Source organism: Poeciliopsis prolifica, unplaced genomic scaffold (assembly GCF_027474105.1).
Source record: "Poeciliopsis prolifica strain line A6 unplaced genomic scaffold, Auburn_PproV2 SCAFFOLD103, whole genome shotgun sequence".
In the NCBI taxonomy this organism is placed as follows: Eukaryota; Metazoa; Chordata; class Actinopteri; order Cyprinodontiformes; family Poeciliidae; genus Poeciliopsis; species Poeciliopsis prolifica.
This window is the reverse complement of record NW_026562478.1, coordinates 864,141-878,465: the sequence shown is the minus strand read 5'-3', so window position 1 is coordinate 878,465 and position 14,325 is coordinate 864,141. Positions and strand designations below refer to the sequence as shown.

At 36.7% G+C, this 14,325-nt stretch overlaps 1 protein-coding gene across 1 annotated transcript in view; it reads left to right on the top strand.

The window, feature by feature from the left end:
• Nucleotides 1-9,367, top strand: part of LOC129354081 (otogelin-like protein) — a 57,838-nt gene extending 48,471 nt beyond the window's left edge. Inside the window, 13 exon segments of the mRNA XM_055023570.1 lie at nt 539-560; nt 562-635; nt 713-814; nt 2,386-2,484; nt 2,580-2,620; nt 2,697-2,772; nt 3,804-3,982; nt 4,680-4,784; nt 5,080-5,199; nt 5,572-5,617; nt 8,612-8,691; nt 9,079-9,176; nt 9,178-9,367. Of these exon segments, the coding sequence (XP_054879545.1) occupies nt 539-560; nt 562-635; nt 713-814; nt 2,386-2,484; nt 2,580-2,620; nt 2,697-2,772; nt 3,804-3,982; nt 4,680-4,784; nt 5,080-5,199; nt 5,572-5,617; nt 8,612-8,691; nt 9,079-9,176; nt 9,178-9,277 (1,142 nt within the window). The 3' untranslated portion in view covers nt 9,278-9,367.
• Nucleotides 9,368-14,325: the final 4,958 nt, after the last annotated feature.

Here is a 14,325-nt window from a genome sequence, read left to right as displayed (position 1 = left end):
CAAAACAGAAATAAGGATGATAAAATTATCTCTAAAATAAGCGCCGGTGGTAAATGAAGATGATTCAAAACACAAATTGTACTATAATGTAAATAAATAAATAAAAAAAGAGCAAATTTGTGCCAAATTTTTTTTAGATTAATCTCAGAAATTAGCTTGAAAAAAATAGGGAGATTTCTGAGAGCTTAAATATTTAGATAATAATCTTGCAATTTTTTGAGAAAAAGTATTTTTAGTTTCAAAAGTTGACATTTTTTTACTTTTGAAACTCAAAAATTTCTTTTTTTTCTATAAACATTCCAGAGTTTTTCTAAGAAATGTTTGATTTTGCATAAACAAACTCCTGCAAATCTCTCTGTAAATTAAAATACAAATATCAACTACTGGAAGGAAATTTGTTGTAATTTTATTTCTCTGTCTAGTTTTTAAAATGAAGAAAAAGGATTACGTAGTTTTGTGCACTATCTTTACGGCTTGACGGGAGATGTAAATGGACAGAAGCGCTCACTCACTGCGACTGTTTGTGTTTTTTTTCTAGAGTGCGATCTAGAGCGTTGTGAGTCTTCCCGCCTGAGAGACCAGAACGCCGGTCGCCACCAGAGCCGACGGCAGCTGCTGTCTGGCCCACATCTGCAGTCAGTCCAGCCTCCATTTCTGATTATTCCTCCACTGATCCTCATTTTGTTGATTCTGGGTGGGTTTCCTCCTGCAGTGTGCTCTTCCTGTGCGGAGAGGCCTCCTTCCTGCCAGGACGGCGAGGTGCTGAGCGTCGACAGCAACAGCACGGATCGATGCTGCCCGTCCTACCAGTGCGGTGAGGAAACACAAGTTCACTCACTGACCTTAAAATTACCCAGATTGGAATCACTCATTTATTTCAAACGGAACAGAAAAAAAATAAAACAAATTATTATGTAATTTTACATAATTAGTTTGAAACGGAGAGGGTAGAAGATACAAGATGTTTTTCCCATCCTTAACCTACAAACATTTAAATCACACCAGATAAACTCACATTGAAATTATTCCCACATCGTATAAACTAAATATTTTCATCTTTAAATCTACAATTATTGATGCATTTTTAATGTCAGCAATAGCATTTTTGGTCTCTGATGCACCCAACATGTTTCCTATTAAGGTCATTTCAAACTGTTTTTTTTTTTTTGCTGGTTCATAAAACATAAATAAATTTGCTGAATATATATATATATATATATATATATATATATATATATATATATATATATATATATATATATATATATATATATATATATATATATATATATATATAAACTCAAATTCTTTAATAAAAAGTTTTTGTGCTTTTTTTTTTTAAATCGGTCTATTAAAAGAAAAACTGCAATGGAAAAAAATTTTTCCCCTCAAAAGTGAAATGGATGTTGCTACTGGTGGAAACGACAAAGAGGATGACAGGAAGTAGTAGGAGGAGGATGTTTTTTACTGACTTATCACGTGAATAAACTTACTCATGTGTGACTTTAATTCTGTTTCTTATTAAACTGCAATGTTGTGTTTTTCAACATTAATGAAATACAGTTAGTTTTTCTAACAAAGTGGACAAAATAAATCCAAACAAACCCAAATACAGTAACTATGATTGGAATGAAAGTGGGACCAGGTCTGCAGATAACAGTTATTTTAGTCATCAATTTTTCTGGTGATTAATCGATTATTAATATAAAACATTTGCCACATTCTTTAGATTTTCCATTTAACCACCTAAGCCTTTTTTATACAATATTAAACATAGATTAAAAGATAAAAGTAAAAAATGATTCAATTACTTTTTAAATAAGAAAATAATCATTTTATTGCCTAAATTGCAACAACATTCCTTTAGTGAATGCAAAGAAAGCATCAGCAGCTAAAAAATGTCTGACCTTTTTGCAACATCAATATAGTGCTCAGATGATTTGCTGATTATTTATTGGATTATCAAGTTAATAATTAGGGAGAAAAATTTTGCTTAATATTGAGGAGTTTTGAAATTGCTTGAGGAGTTCTGAACATTTTTACAAAGACTTTTTTTACCTTAAAGCAAAATTTAAAAAATTTTAATACAGTTTTGACTTAATTACTTATGTTATTTCAGCAAATGGTATATTTAAGAATCTGTGTACCACACTTAGTAATTAGTCAGTTGCTAAATTAGTTGATGGTTATCTCATTAATCCATTAATCATGATTGATCTGATTAATTGTTTCAGCCCAGAGGGAAACCACACAGTTTATTGAGACTTGAAGAAATAAGTTTTAGGACACATAAAAACAGTAGCTTCCTATTGTATTTTTTGATAAATTTGTGAAACTTTTTCTGAGTATGTGTGTGTGTGTGTGTGTGTGTGTGTGCGCGTGCAGTGTGTGAGCCCTACAGGTGTCCTCAGCTGAGCTGTCCCGTTGGGATGTCAGTCGTGTCCGTTTCCAGCCCAAATCTCTGCTGTCCCAACCAAACATGCGGTACGATTCCAACACGCTGCTGTTTGGTTTCAGATCAGCTTCAGCGTTAAAATAAATACCTAAATAATCTTTATTCCTCTTGTTTCTGTTTACAGTGTGCAGCTGTGAAAAGATCGTCTCTCCTAAATGTAGCCTGGTAAGTTCTGCCTGTGAGGAATAATATTCTGTTTGTACAGTAATCAGAATGAAAGGTCGGATCTCTCTCTATTCAGGGAGAAGCTGCACAGCTTGACCGGGCCTTCCTGACCGACCCTCAGAACCAGTGCTCCTGCAAGAGATACAAGTGTGGTGAGTTCTGCCCAGACTAAACACTGAGGCTGTGATTCAACACACCAAACACTGGTTACCCCGTTTGATTCCAGTAACACAAACCCATCCACTAAACCGGATCTGCTGAGCTTCTTTGAACAGGTTAGCATAGATCTATGGGCGAAACCAAACCTGTTAATTAAATTTTTTCCACAAAATAATTCTTAGATAATCAGATTTTAGCCTGCCCAGTTCTGAAGTGCAAAACACATCAACAAAACTGTAAACACAACCAGAAATCAAAAACAACAACAAACATCAAAAAACAGACGCTCAATTATACAACTGTACTTCTTTGAAAAGCAGAAGTGGAGCTTCCTGCATAACCAACAAGAATGCAGAAAGTGGTTTCTGGGTGGTGAGCCAACAACAAAACACTTTTCTTCTCCAGCAGCCATTGTACAGGGCATGCAGCGGTACAACCGGCTGACCAAACATGCTGGAGTTCAGCTTTAATTCAGTTGTGAAAAACTGAATGAATGTTTTAGAGTTTATTTATCCTCCCATAAAGTGCACTTTTAATAACAGCACATTTGAATTCAGTTTATTGCAGTTAAGTTAAATTATAATTTTCTAGTCGAATAAAATTTAATTCTGTTATCCAGTTTACTGCAGTTAGAATCACAGTTGAATAAAATAAAACAACATTTTGGTAAATAGAATTAAAATCTATCTAATTCACTCCATTCCAATTTAATACTTCAGTTTAATATAATGCAACCAGTTAGATATTCTGTTTTTTAAATAATTGTTTTATCAGTTATTTGTTTTTCATACAATTAGATTTGATTAATTTCACCACTTAAAGGGAAAGTTTTCTTGAATTTATACATTTTTTTCAAAATAAAAGTGTAACATAAACTCAGATTTTTTTACCCCAATGTTATAGCTTTTGATCAGCTTTTGCACATCGACACATAAAACATGACCCGTGTGCGTGTGTGTGTGTGTGTGTGTGTGGCGTGTGTGTGTGTCTGTGTGTGTGTATGCGTGTGTGTGTGTGTGTTCAGTACGCGAGGCCGTGTGTGTGTTCGGTGAGCACGGACTGCTGCGGCCGGGTCAGACGCTCGTCGAGCACGGAGACGACGGTTTGTGTTACAGTCGCCACTGCAGCCATGTTCTGGACCCGACGAGTGGATTTCACCTGCTGAGGATTTCCACGGTGAACTGCTCCGCCCACTGCCACCCGGTGAGACGCAGCCATCATCAATAATTACTGTCTGGATGCACCCGGGTGTCAAAACACAAAGTCATACAAAGTTTGAAAGGCTTTGGCAGCTTTTTCAGACGAATTTTTAGCATAAAACTGCTTGTAGTGAATATTTGCTTTAAGCCAATAATTTCTTAATATTGAGGGAAAAGTTCTGGTTCCATTTGAAGATTATTTCTGATGAAGACATTTTTCTCAGAAGTGAAATAATCTGCCAGTGGAACTTGAACTTTTTTATCAATATTAATTATTAGAGGCGCCTACATTTTGGTTAAAAGTTACTTGTCAGTTTTTCTTATTTCAGGTGTAAATAGATATTTTCACTAAAATGTAGACCAAGGATTGCAAGGAATGTCTTGAAATTTTGACTTTAGCCCCAAAATATGAGATCCTACTTTGGTAGACAGGTTTATAGGCACAATAGCAAAAAAACTACGAGAATTTAGGGCAGAAAGCTGAATTTTCTTTGGATGTTGTGGAATACATGTTTACCCAGTGAAATTGAGTCACTGTATGAAATGTCTGACCTAAAGCGAAAACCAAACCGTATCTGAAAAACGGAAAGGACCAAAGACTCATTCCTGAGGTACACCAAGAACTCATTGGCTGTATAATTCAGGGAGACAGAGAAAGTTGTGTTTCTTGGGTTTAATCATACTGAATTCTTGTGTTTTAGAATCAGATCTATGTTCCTCCTAAAGACCAGTCAACCTGCTGCGGCGAATGTAAAAACATCTCCTGCATCTATCAACACGAGAACAGGACGGTCGGCCTCTACAAGGTAGGACAAGCTTCATTCTTTATCATATGAGTTTCTGAATAGTTTTTACTGTGTGTGTCGGTACAGAATTTGAATATTGTGAAAAATAGTAACTCAAGTCAATGTAACTGAGTAAATGTAACTAGTTTCTGGCCTCCGCTGCATATGTCAGTAATAATTTTAGAGATTATTTGGTTCAATAATGTTCGTCAGCAGTTTGCTGTGCATCCGGCGTTTGCTGCAGTTAAAATTAAATTAAAACAAATTGTGTAACGTTGTTAAACGTTTGAAGTAAACTTGATGATGATGTTTTCAGCCTGGAAGGTCCTGGGTGTCAAACTGCAAGAAGTTCGAGTGCTCCGACACTTCATTCGGACCGACGCTCATCTCCTACTCTTACAGCTGCCCCCCCTTCAATGAGACAGAGTGCATGAAGGTCAGCAAGAACACACAGCCGGACCTGCTAGCTGCTAGCTAACAAGTCCACTTTTATTAGCTGAACTAAATAAGTCAATGATGAAGTAAGAAAATAGCTAAGAAAGAAAATATCTATGTGAGCAGCTTACAGAAGCAGTTAATTATATAAGTACGTAACTAAATGGATAAGAATATGAGGCTTAACAGAAAATTGTTTCAGTCTTCTCATACGGACTGAAAATAACGAGACCTGTTCTAATCTGGAAGTATTACAGATGTTTTAACTCTTGGTCTGCAGAAATAACTTTAGAGCCACTGCTGTAGAAAAGCCTCACTGTGGTAAACTGATGGTGATACGTTCATCTGCTTGCTGACTCTCATCTCCTCTCAGATTGGAGGAACCGTCATTAGTTACATGGATGGATGCTGCAAGACGTGTGAGTATCTGATCTGAGCGTAGCAGCAGTTTGTAGCTAGCGTAGCGCTGTAGGCTGCAGCTGACACTGAACCTGCCGTTCAGCTCGTCTACAACACGTTTGCACTTCAGTTAAACCCAAAAACCTCACCTGGATTGGCTCACACCTGGATCGCAGCTGCTGTTTTCAGATGTCTGTCTGCTGCTAGTTCAGATTTCCACGCTTCTCAGTGAGTTTCTGTAAAACCCGTCACTGAGAAGCGTCTGATGACGTTGAAGTGGGTTTGTGGTTTCTGTGCTTCACCTTACCATCATGTACCGATCCCACCAGGTACTGGATTTCATCTGTTCCCTTTCCCAGTTAGCCAAATGACTCCCACAGCTAACACAAACTGTGAACAAGGTACCACAACAACAAGGCTTCTTAGTGCCATTGTTGATATTCAACAATGTACTCCCTTTAAAAAGAAAAAAAAAGATAAGAAAAGATAAGAGAGCCCAAAAAGTGCAACTGCAACCTACAGAACCGTCCTCTCATCTGTCACTTCATCTCTTTATGCTAATTTATCCAACATTTGCTCTTCAGAAAACCAATCAACTGTGGATTTAATTCCTTTAATTGATAGTTTACTGGAAATGAACTCACACTTGAGAGGACACAAACGTGTAGCACCTAAAGGACCTAAAAGATGAGCTCCCTCCCCATTAGCACTGGCTGGGCAGTGCATTGTTGATTGCCAACAATGTACTGTTGGTAGTGGCCTGTAGACGTCTGCATGTTTCCGTAGAGTCAGAGTTTGGGTGTTTGGGTTCTTTTCAGGAAAACTTAAACATTTTTCATACCCAACTCATCACATACAGGTTAGTAATCAGTTCCTTTCTATGCATAAGATGCAGCTCCGCATCTTACAGACTATTTTTATTGTTAACTAATGTTAATGGCATTTATGGTTTTATCACCTCTTATTTTCCAGTAACTCTTATACAAACATATACAAAGATACATTCCTATCCCAGTTCACAGTTTACATGTTACTAACATCTTATTTGTGCAGCCCTTCATTTTAAACATGACAAGACATTTTAGACTACTGACCTAAAAACAAAACGAAATACGTTTCCCTCAGATAAACATTAAGCTAACGGTCAGTAACTACGTCAATGAGGATGCAGATCCACATCATGATTACAGTGATAGAAATAAGTTTTTTCCTCTCTATAGCACTAATATTTTATCTGTTTTGTTTTTTATTAACATTTCTTGGTTTAGTTTAATATTATTTTTTTGCTTCACAAAGCAACAGGGTTTCAATTTATGGCTTAAATTAAAAATGATACATACAGTGCCATTTTGTTTCACAATCAGTTGTTATAAAATCTGCTGCATATATCCCATATGGCTTTAAAAAGTTTTAACTTCCTACTTTAAAGCGTTGAAATTGGGCCTCTGTCTCTTTAAGAAGCTCCTGCTCTTTCTGTAGTACCATCGTCCCAACATGGCTTCTCTACTAGCCCTTTAACGTTTTACCAGCGGTTCACTGGGAAGTAGCTCCTTTAATGAACTCAGCAGTTCCACCAGGTGTTTGCTAATTGCTGCTGGCTAGTCTGAAGGAGCAGAGAGGGGGAGGAGCTTTGTCCTCAAAGGTGGGGCTAACTGAATGGTTGCCAAGGAGATTACAATATTTCTCAAACATGCATGAAAGAATCAAATCAAATTAATGAGGAATTTTAAAAAAATAGATTTTATGTAACAATTCCCCTTTAAAAAACAGAAATTTAATATCCATCCACTCTTTGCATCTTGTTTTTACCACTTCAGCTTGGACTCAAATACTTTTGCATATAAACATCTGAAAAGTGTGCGATTAATTTGTAAGTTAATTAGTGAATAAAGTCCAGCTGGGACTTGGAAGCCAATTTCCAACCAATTGGACCGGAGCTGAAAACATTTACATTCAAAGCTGAATAAAAACACATTTATCTCACTGTCTGAACTCAAATCAGATCATTTTCGTCTTCAGTCAGGATCACCAGAATTATTTTTATATGCAAGAACTTTATTTTTATCATTTTGTTTGTAAAAGTTTATGTATATTTGGTGAGTAACAGAGAAAACAGTATTTCAAACTGACAATTTGAAAATGTTTTCTGGCTTTTGGTGAATAGAAATAATGTTGATAATTTCAATCAAGCAAAAATAAAAAAAACATTTATTCTGATTTAACTTCAGGCAGCAAGAAAAAAAAAAGTGTCTTTTTATTCAAAATATTTAAATATCAGCATGATCTGGAGTTTTACCTGATTTATTGAAAAATATTGAGAGAAAAAAACAAGTATGTGACGATTTGGGAACAATGGTGGGAGATTTCTTCTGTTTTTTTTTTCTAAGTTATGTTTCAGATTATCAAGCTAAAGTTTAAAGGAAGAAAAAAAACCTTTGTGAGAAACTAAAGCTGCTGTGTGTGACATTTTATTTTGAAAAACTACCCTGCTTCCTGCATGTACATAGATGTTCCCAACTTATTTGAATCAAAGTTAATAATTTTAGGCGTAACTTTACATGAATTGTTGTAATTGAAGGTTTAGTAAAGTTTAATTTATGTCAAACAAAAAACATTAAAATGATGGAAAATTGTCTGGAAGGAAAAAGTCACTGAAATCTCTTCAAGCTGAAATGCCACACAAAGCCTCTCAAGTTGCACATCATGTGTGGGTTGGTGTTTTTTTTTTTATTTAAAATTGAACTTAATTATTGTCAAATATGATGAAATTGCATCCAAATCATTTAAATCTTTTTTCTGGTATAACTGCATGACAGATCAGTTCTGCTTCTGAACATTTTTCTTCTTTTTTCCTCCAATTTGACTTTCAAACCAATGTTACACTATCAAGCTTTTCATTTCCCTTTTTCTTACCCATAATCCTCCTCTCCTGTGCTATTTAATCTGAGGATTTAACTTCTGATTTTATTTTAATCTTTATTGCAACAGATTTCTGTTCGGTTGACTTTGAACAGGTAAAGAAGACGGGAAGTCGTGTCAGAAAGTGACGGTGAGGATGACGATCAGGAAGAACGACTGCCGCAGCAACCGGCCGGTGAGGATCTGCTGCTATAGCTAACTGGCGCTAACCGGCTATCTGGCGCTAACCGGCTAACAGGCTAACAGATGCTAACCGGCTAACAAGCGCTAACTGGTGCTAACCGGCTAACAGGCGCTAACCGGCGCTAATGGCTAACAGGCGCTAACCAGCGCTAACGGCTAACAGGCGCTAACAGGCACTAACAGGCTAACACTATGTTCACACAGGAAATACGACCAAAAATTACTTTTTCATTCCATCCATCCATCCATTCTATTTAGTCCAAATAACAAAAATGTTTTCAGTTTTTGTTATTTCGTTTGTTTTAGTTTACTGTAAATATCTACTCAGATTTAAATAATTTTCTGTATCCATGCCGACGTCTCCGCCCGCTTCCTGCAGGTGAACATCGTGTCCTGCGACGGAAAATGTCCCTCCGCCAGCATCTACAACTACAACATCAACACCTACGCTCGCTTCTGCAAGTGCTGCAGGGAGACTGCTGCAGCGGCGCTCCGTGCAGCTCTACTGCAGCAGCAACGCAACCTGGGTCAGCTACAGCATCCAGGAGCCCACCGACTGCTCCTGCCAGTGGTCCTAGGCACAAACACTCACCTTCTGCAGCCCAGGCCTCACCTGGACCAGGAGTGTGAGGCCTGCAGGTGCTCATGGAGAGGACAGCTTGGCGTTGGGACTGTGAATAACACCACTGCGAGGTGCTGGGAGGAGGCGAAAGGCGGCTTGTCTGTGCTGGTCTCAGTAAGTATGTGTAGTACCTCTGCTGGCAGGGAGGTGGAGCTGTGGAGCAGAGAAGCAGATGCAACCAGGATCCACACAATAATAGCACTGATGTAGCCACTATTTGTCCTAAAGTCAAAAAACGTAAGATTTAAAGCAAAATCCAAATCAAATAGTCACCTGATGCACTGTCAGTTTCTGGCTTACTGAGAACAGAAAGATAAAAAAAAAGGTCAAAAATTCAGTTATTTGTTTCTTTATTCCACATTCAGGCGTCACAGGATTCTGCTGCTTCTCCTCTGATTCCTGCACCTGTTCTGTGACTGACTGGCTGAAACATTGACCCCCCACAGCATCATGAGCTAAAACCTACATATTCATACCAGGAAAAACGTCACAAACTGAAATTAATTAACCAGTTAAGTGAATTACGAGCCATAGACTTACTCTAAATAACAAAAATTAAAAAAAAAATCAAATTTTAAATCAACTGGAATATAAGCAAATAAAATAAACTAAATAATCAAAATTCTAAGATTAACTGAAAATAGAGAAATAACTCCAACTGATATTCTCAATTTCATGGAATTATTTCATTGTGACCAGTTAAAACTTATTAAATCTTCACTTTCTGTCGGTTTTCAAATAACCAATTTTGCTGGTGGAACTAAAACACAGAGATATTTAAATATCTGATTAATATCTTGTTGGTTCCTGTTGCGTTGCTCTGTTCCCACCTCTCTGACGTGCCAATTAGGAAAATCTTTAAAGAGCATCCTGCCATCTCTGTCTCTGATAGTTTCATAAGAACTGTGAGAAAAGAGGCGTTTTTGTTCCTCCCAGCTCAGATTTGACCATCTTTCATTTTTTAATTTGACCCAAAATGTTGCCTGTTGTCTTTTGTAAATAACTAATTTTAAGTGCTCTTGAAATCCTTTGCAGTGCATAAACTAGATTTCTCTCTCTCTCTCTTTTAGAAAGGTTGGGATAAAATGTATATTCTGTGATGTGGATTTTATTTTCTGTAATCATCATTAACTGACTGAAATCCAGCTGTTTGTGGAGCACTTTATTTATTTATTGGAGTTTGCTAGAACGCAGAAGTTCTGTCCTGTAAGACACATTCGACCCAAAAGGAGAAGAAACAGCAAGATTTGTTTTTTAAATGTTTGTGACCAACAGATTCCTGGATAGTTTTAAGTTAAAGAGGATTTGTATCATACAGATGTACATTTGACTTTTCAATAAATCTTTTGGACACTCAGTATTTGTGTTGTGATTATTCTGCAGTTTATGGAGAACATCTGTTCTCCATAAATAAATAAATAAGTCGGAACAAAATGTGAAATACCTTAAATGGACTTAATGACTAATCATAGTTTGTCTAAATCTGAAATATGTTTCAGATGATCAGTATTAACTACAGATATCTTGAATTAAAGGTTCCATCCAACTCAATGGTAGATCTTACATCATAAAATCAGTCAGAATGTAATTTGAGATAATTTTCCTAAGATGTCTAGTTATAAACTATGATGGAGTTTTACAGCCACGCTAAAAAACTAGACAAAAAGAAATTATGAGAACAAATTTGTACAAGAATGTCATAATGTCAGGCCAGTTTATAACATTTGGAAAATAAAGGGATAGTATTAGAGGAATAAAGTTGTAATATTCCTTTATTATTGCAATTCTACAACTTTATTCCTTAATTTTATGATGTATTCTCATGTTATCCTTTATTTTCAAATAGTATTTCTTTTCATATTATTTCAACTCTTCCTAATTTATGACTGTATTCTTGTAACATGACTTTATCCCAGTAATCTTGTGACCGTAACATTACGACTTTATTCTTGTAATTTTATGACTTAATTCCCACAATACTATTACTTTATTCTTGTTGAATTTTTTTTATTTCTTGACGTGGCCCTAAAATTCCATCATATATTTCAGATAATCTGGAGAGTTAACTTTGGCGAAACCCATTTTATGTTCAAACGGCTTGCCATACAGCAGCAGTTTAAAGATGGCGCCGCTTCCGTCCTGGTCTCAGACCGACCCCGCTGCCCGAACCGAGAGACGTGCGCACACAGTGATCATCTGACCCGAACGGATGCCATGAAGTTCGCAGTGACACAGTTGCTGCTTTAACGGCTGACAACTGACCGTTTGGACCGCGGCCCGAACCAGGCACTTTGACGTCAGCAGCCATGAAGCTCCATGCTGAGTGACGCCACGGCAACATCTGCAACAAACAAATGTGAAGCCCAAGGGCTCTTACAGGCATTAAGATCCGAATCAGACTGGTTCCACTGTGACTGGGTCGCCCCTTCGTTCTGGTGCTGCTGGGATTTCTGGATGAAGTCATAATCTTTTTTTAATGCTGAGCAACAAACCAGCGATTGGCACCCGTCTGGGTTCGTCCCTCTGCGTCGGGCGTTACGCAGATTGTTTCCGCGTGATTACTAAACTGATCAGTCGCTCAAGTCATTGTGGAGGAATTTGGAGCATCTGGACTTTGACTGGACCAATGTTGAGATAAACAATTTCTCAATTGTGATGGTTATGTTAAATAAGAAATGTAATTAAAATAAGAGGTGAAATGAGTTTGTTCATGTGATAAATCATTAAAAACATGGAAATCCTCCAATTACTTCCTGTTGTTTTCTTCTTTGTGGTTTTTCCAGTGGCAACATCCGGTTGTTGATCATGTGACTCCTGTGATACAGAAAAAGGTTTTCGTTTCAGTTTTGCGAAATAAACAAATTTTGATGAGTATGGAAACACTTGATGCATTTATTTGCACAATTTGACATTTAGAAAAAAAATTCACTCAGAAACAACAATTTAGAAAAACCATTTAAATTTTTCTTTTTTTGCAGCCGTACCAAAATTGGTTTATTTCGCAAAACTGCAATAGATACTCCTTTTTTTGCATCACACTGGTCGTACAATCAAGAACAGTAGAAAATACAGGTCATCTAAAAATTTAACATCTACAAGTTTCAATATTCTTTGTCACTTGTTTCTTAAAATAAAACTCATACATAGATTAAAATATAGTAAAATATTTCATACTTTTATTTCTTGTAATGTTGACGATTATCTAAGAACTGACAATTTAATGGATGGAAAAAGTCTGGTATCTTGCAAAGGAGCCCCAACCAACTATTGAGTCCATTAAAATAAGCATTTCAGAAGCATGACACATTGTTCAAAAATATCTGATATTTAATTTTCTAGTTTCTCATATTTTTCAGATCCAACCAACATGAGACGGTTTAGAAAGTCATTATGTTTTAAATGAATGAAGGAAAACAGAGATGTTTAGAAAATAACCTCACTCTGGTTTCTGTTTGAATAATTCTGAAAACTGAGATCCTGTAAATATTTTGGGATTTGTGTCATCAGCGCAGAGATTTCCATTAATACCGGTCGCATTCTGAAAACTCGGTAAACCGAGCCAGTGAGAAATGCCCGGTGGGTTCAGGCTCTCAGTGACTTCAGTGGAAACCAGCTGTCAGTTTGATGAGCCTGGAGCAGCTGCAGGAACACACACACACACACACCCACAAAGGCACACACACACACACACACACCACCCGCGCTCTCGGCTGGTGGGAGCGAGTGGGTCTGATTTAGCTATTCTGGACTCTAAACTGTTCTCAGACTCGCACTTTACTCAAACATTTCTAGAAAGTTTCTATCATGTAAAATCAACTTTTTTTAGCTTTATTTTTAATTATGTTTTAATGTTTTTCTCTCATCAAAAACCTGCTTTGATTCTTTCATTTATGTTTGAGAAACCCTTTAATCTCCATGGCAGCCATCCAGCTGTACAAAACGGCTGGGTGGACCAAGCTCCGCCTTCGAGTCGCAGCTCCTCCGCCACTCAGCTCCTTCAGACTAGCTGGCAGCAATTAGCAAACACCTGGTGTAACTGAGAGCTTTTTTAAAGCCATATTTAAGATATATGTATATGGTACTTTTCCATCAATAATAAGAAATTATTGACGTAAAACAATCTCCTATGTGCTGCTGAAAACTTACTCAAAAGTTAGTTTGTTTTACATTAAGTGTTTTAAGCTATTTGTACAAGAAACTAGACAAAAACACTTGTTGAGACTTTGTGTTTTGCAGTGGGCTGCACCAAAATACACATTTATTTAGATTATGTTAGGTATATTTATTTGTGGTCCCATTGCAATATCGTTTTGTAAAATTTGGTTCAAACTCTGAATTTCGTCTGGGATAATTCCTTCAAACATTTGAAAAAACATGCGAGAAATTGAACTTTGAAAAATTTTGAATTTCTTGTCTTGTACCGATGAGTTTTTTCCTTCACTTCAAATGGTTTCAGACAGATAAAGTTGCAGCATGGAAGCGAATAGCTCACACCCGAAACGTCTTGCAGCTTCATGGGGAGGCTTTCCGTTAAATTTAGCAGCTCATGAAATGTAAGACATGCGTACCCTTCTGGAAGAGGGCGAGCTGCGGTATCATTTCAGCAGATCTGCAAAGCTCTCTCAAACTTTGCTGCAACTGCAAACATGAATGCAGGGCAAGAAAAAGACGAACTTTTTTAACATCATTATGCACATGATTATTATGGGTTATTATAATAATTATTATATTATATTTAATGCATTTATAACATGGGGAAGATATATTACAAGTGAACTAATCTGCCAGTACTTAGTACATTTTCATCAATATTAAGGAATTATTCTTGCTGAAAAGTTACTTGTAAATTTGTTTTATCTCATATAAAGTGTAATAAGATATTTTTGGTTTTGCAGTATGAAGTGCTTGAAGTGCATTAGCTGGTTGCTTATGTTAGCTCATGATGTGTTTCTAAGAACATCATTGTAACTTCTTAACAATGCTTAAAATTAATCTGAGGTAAAG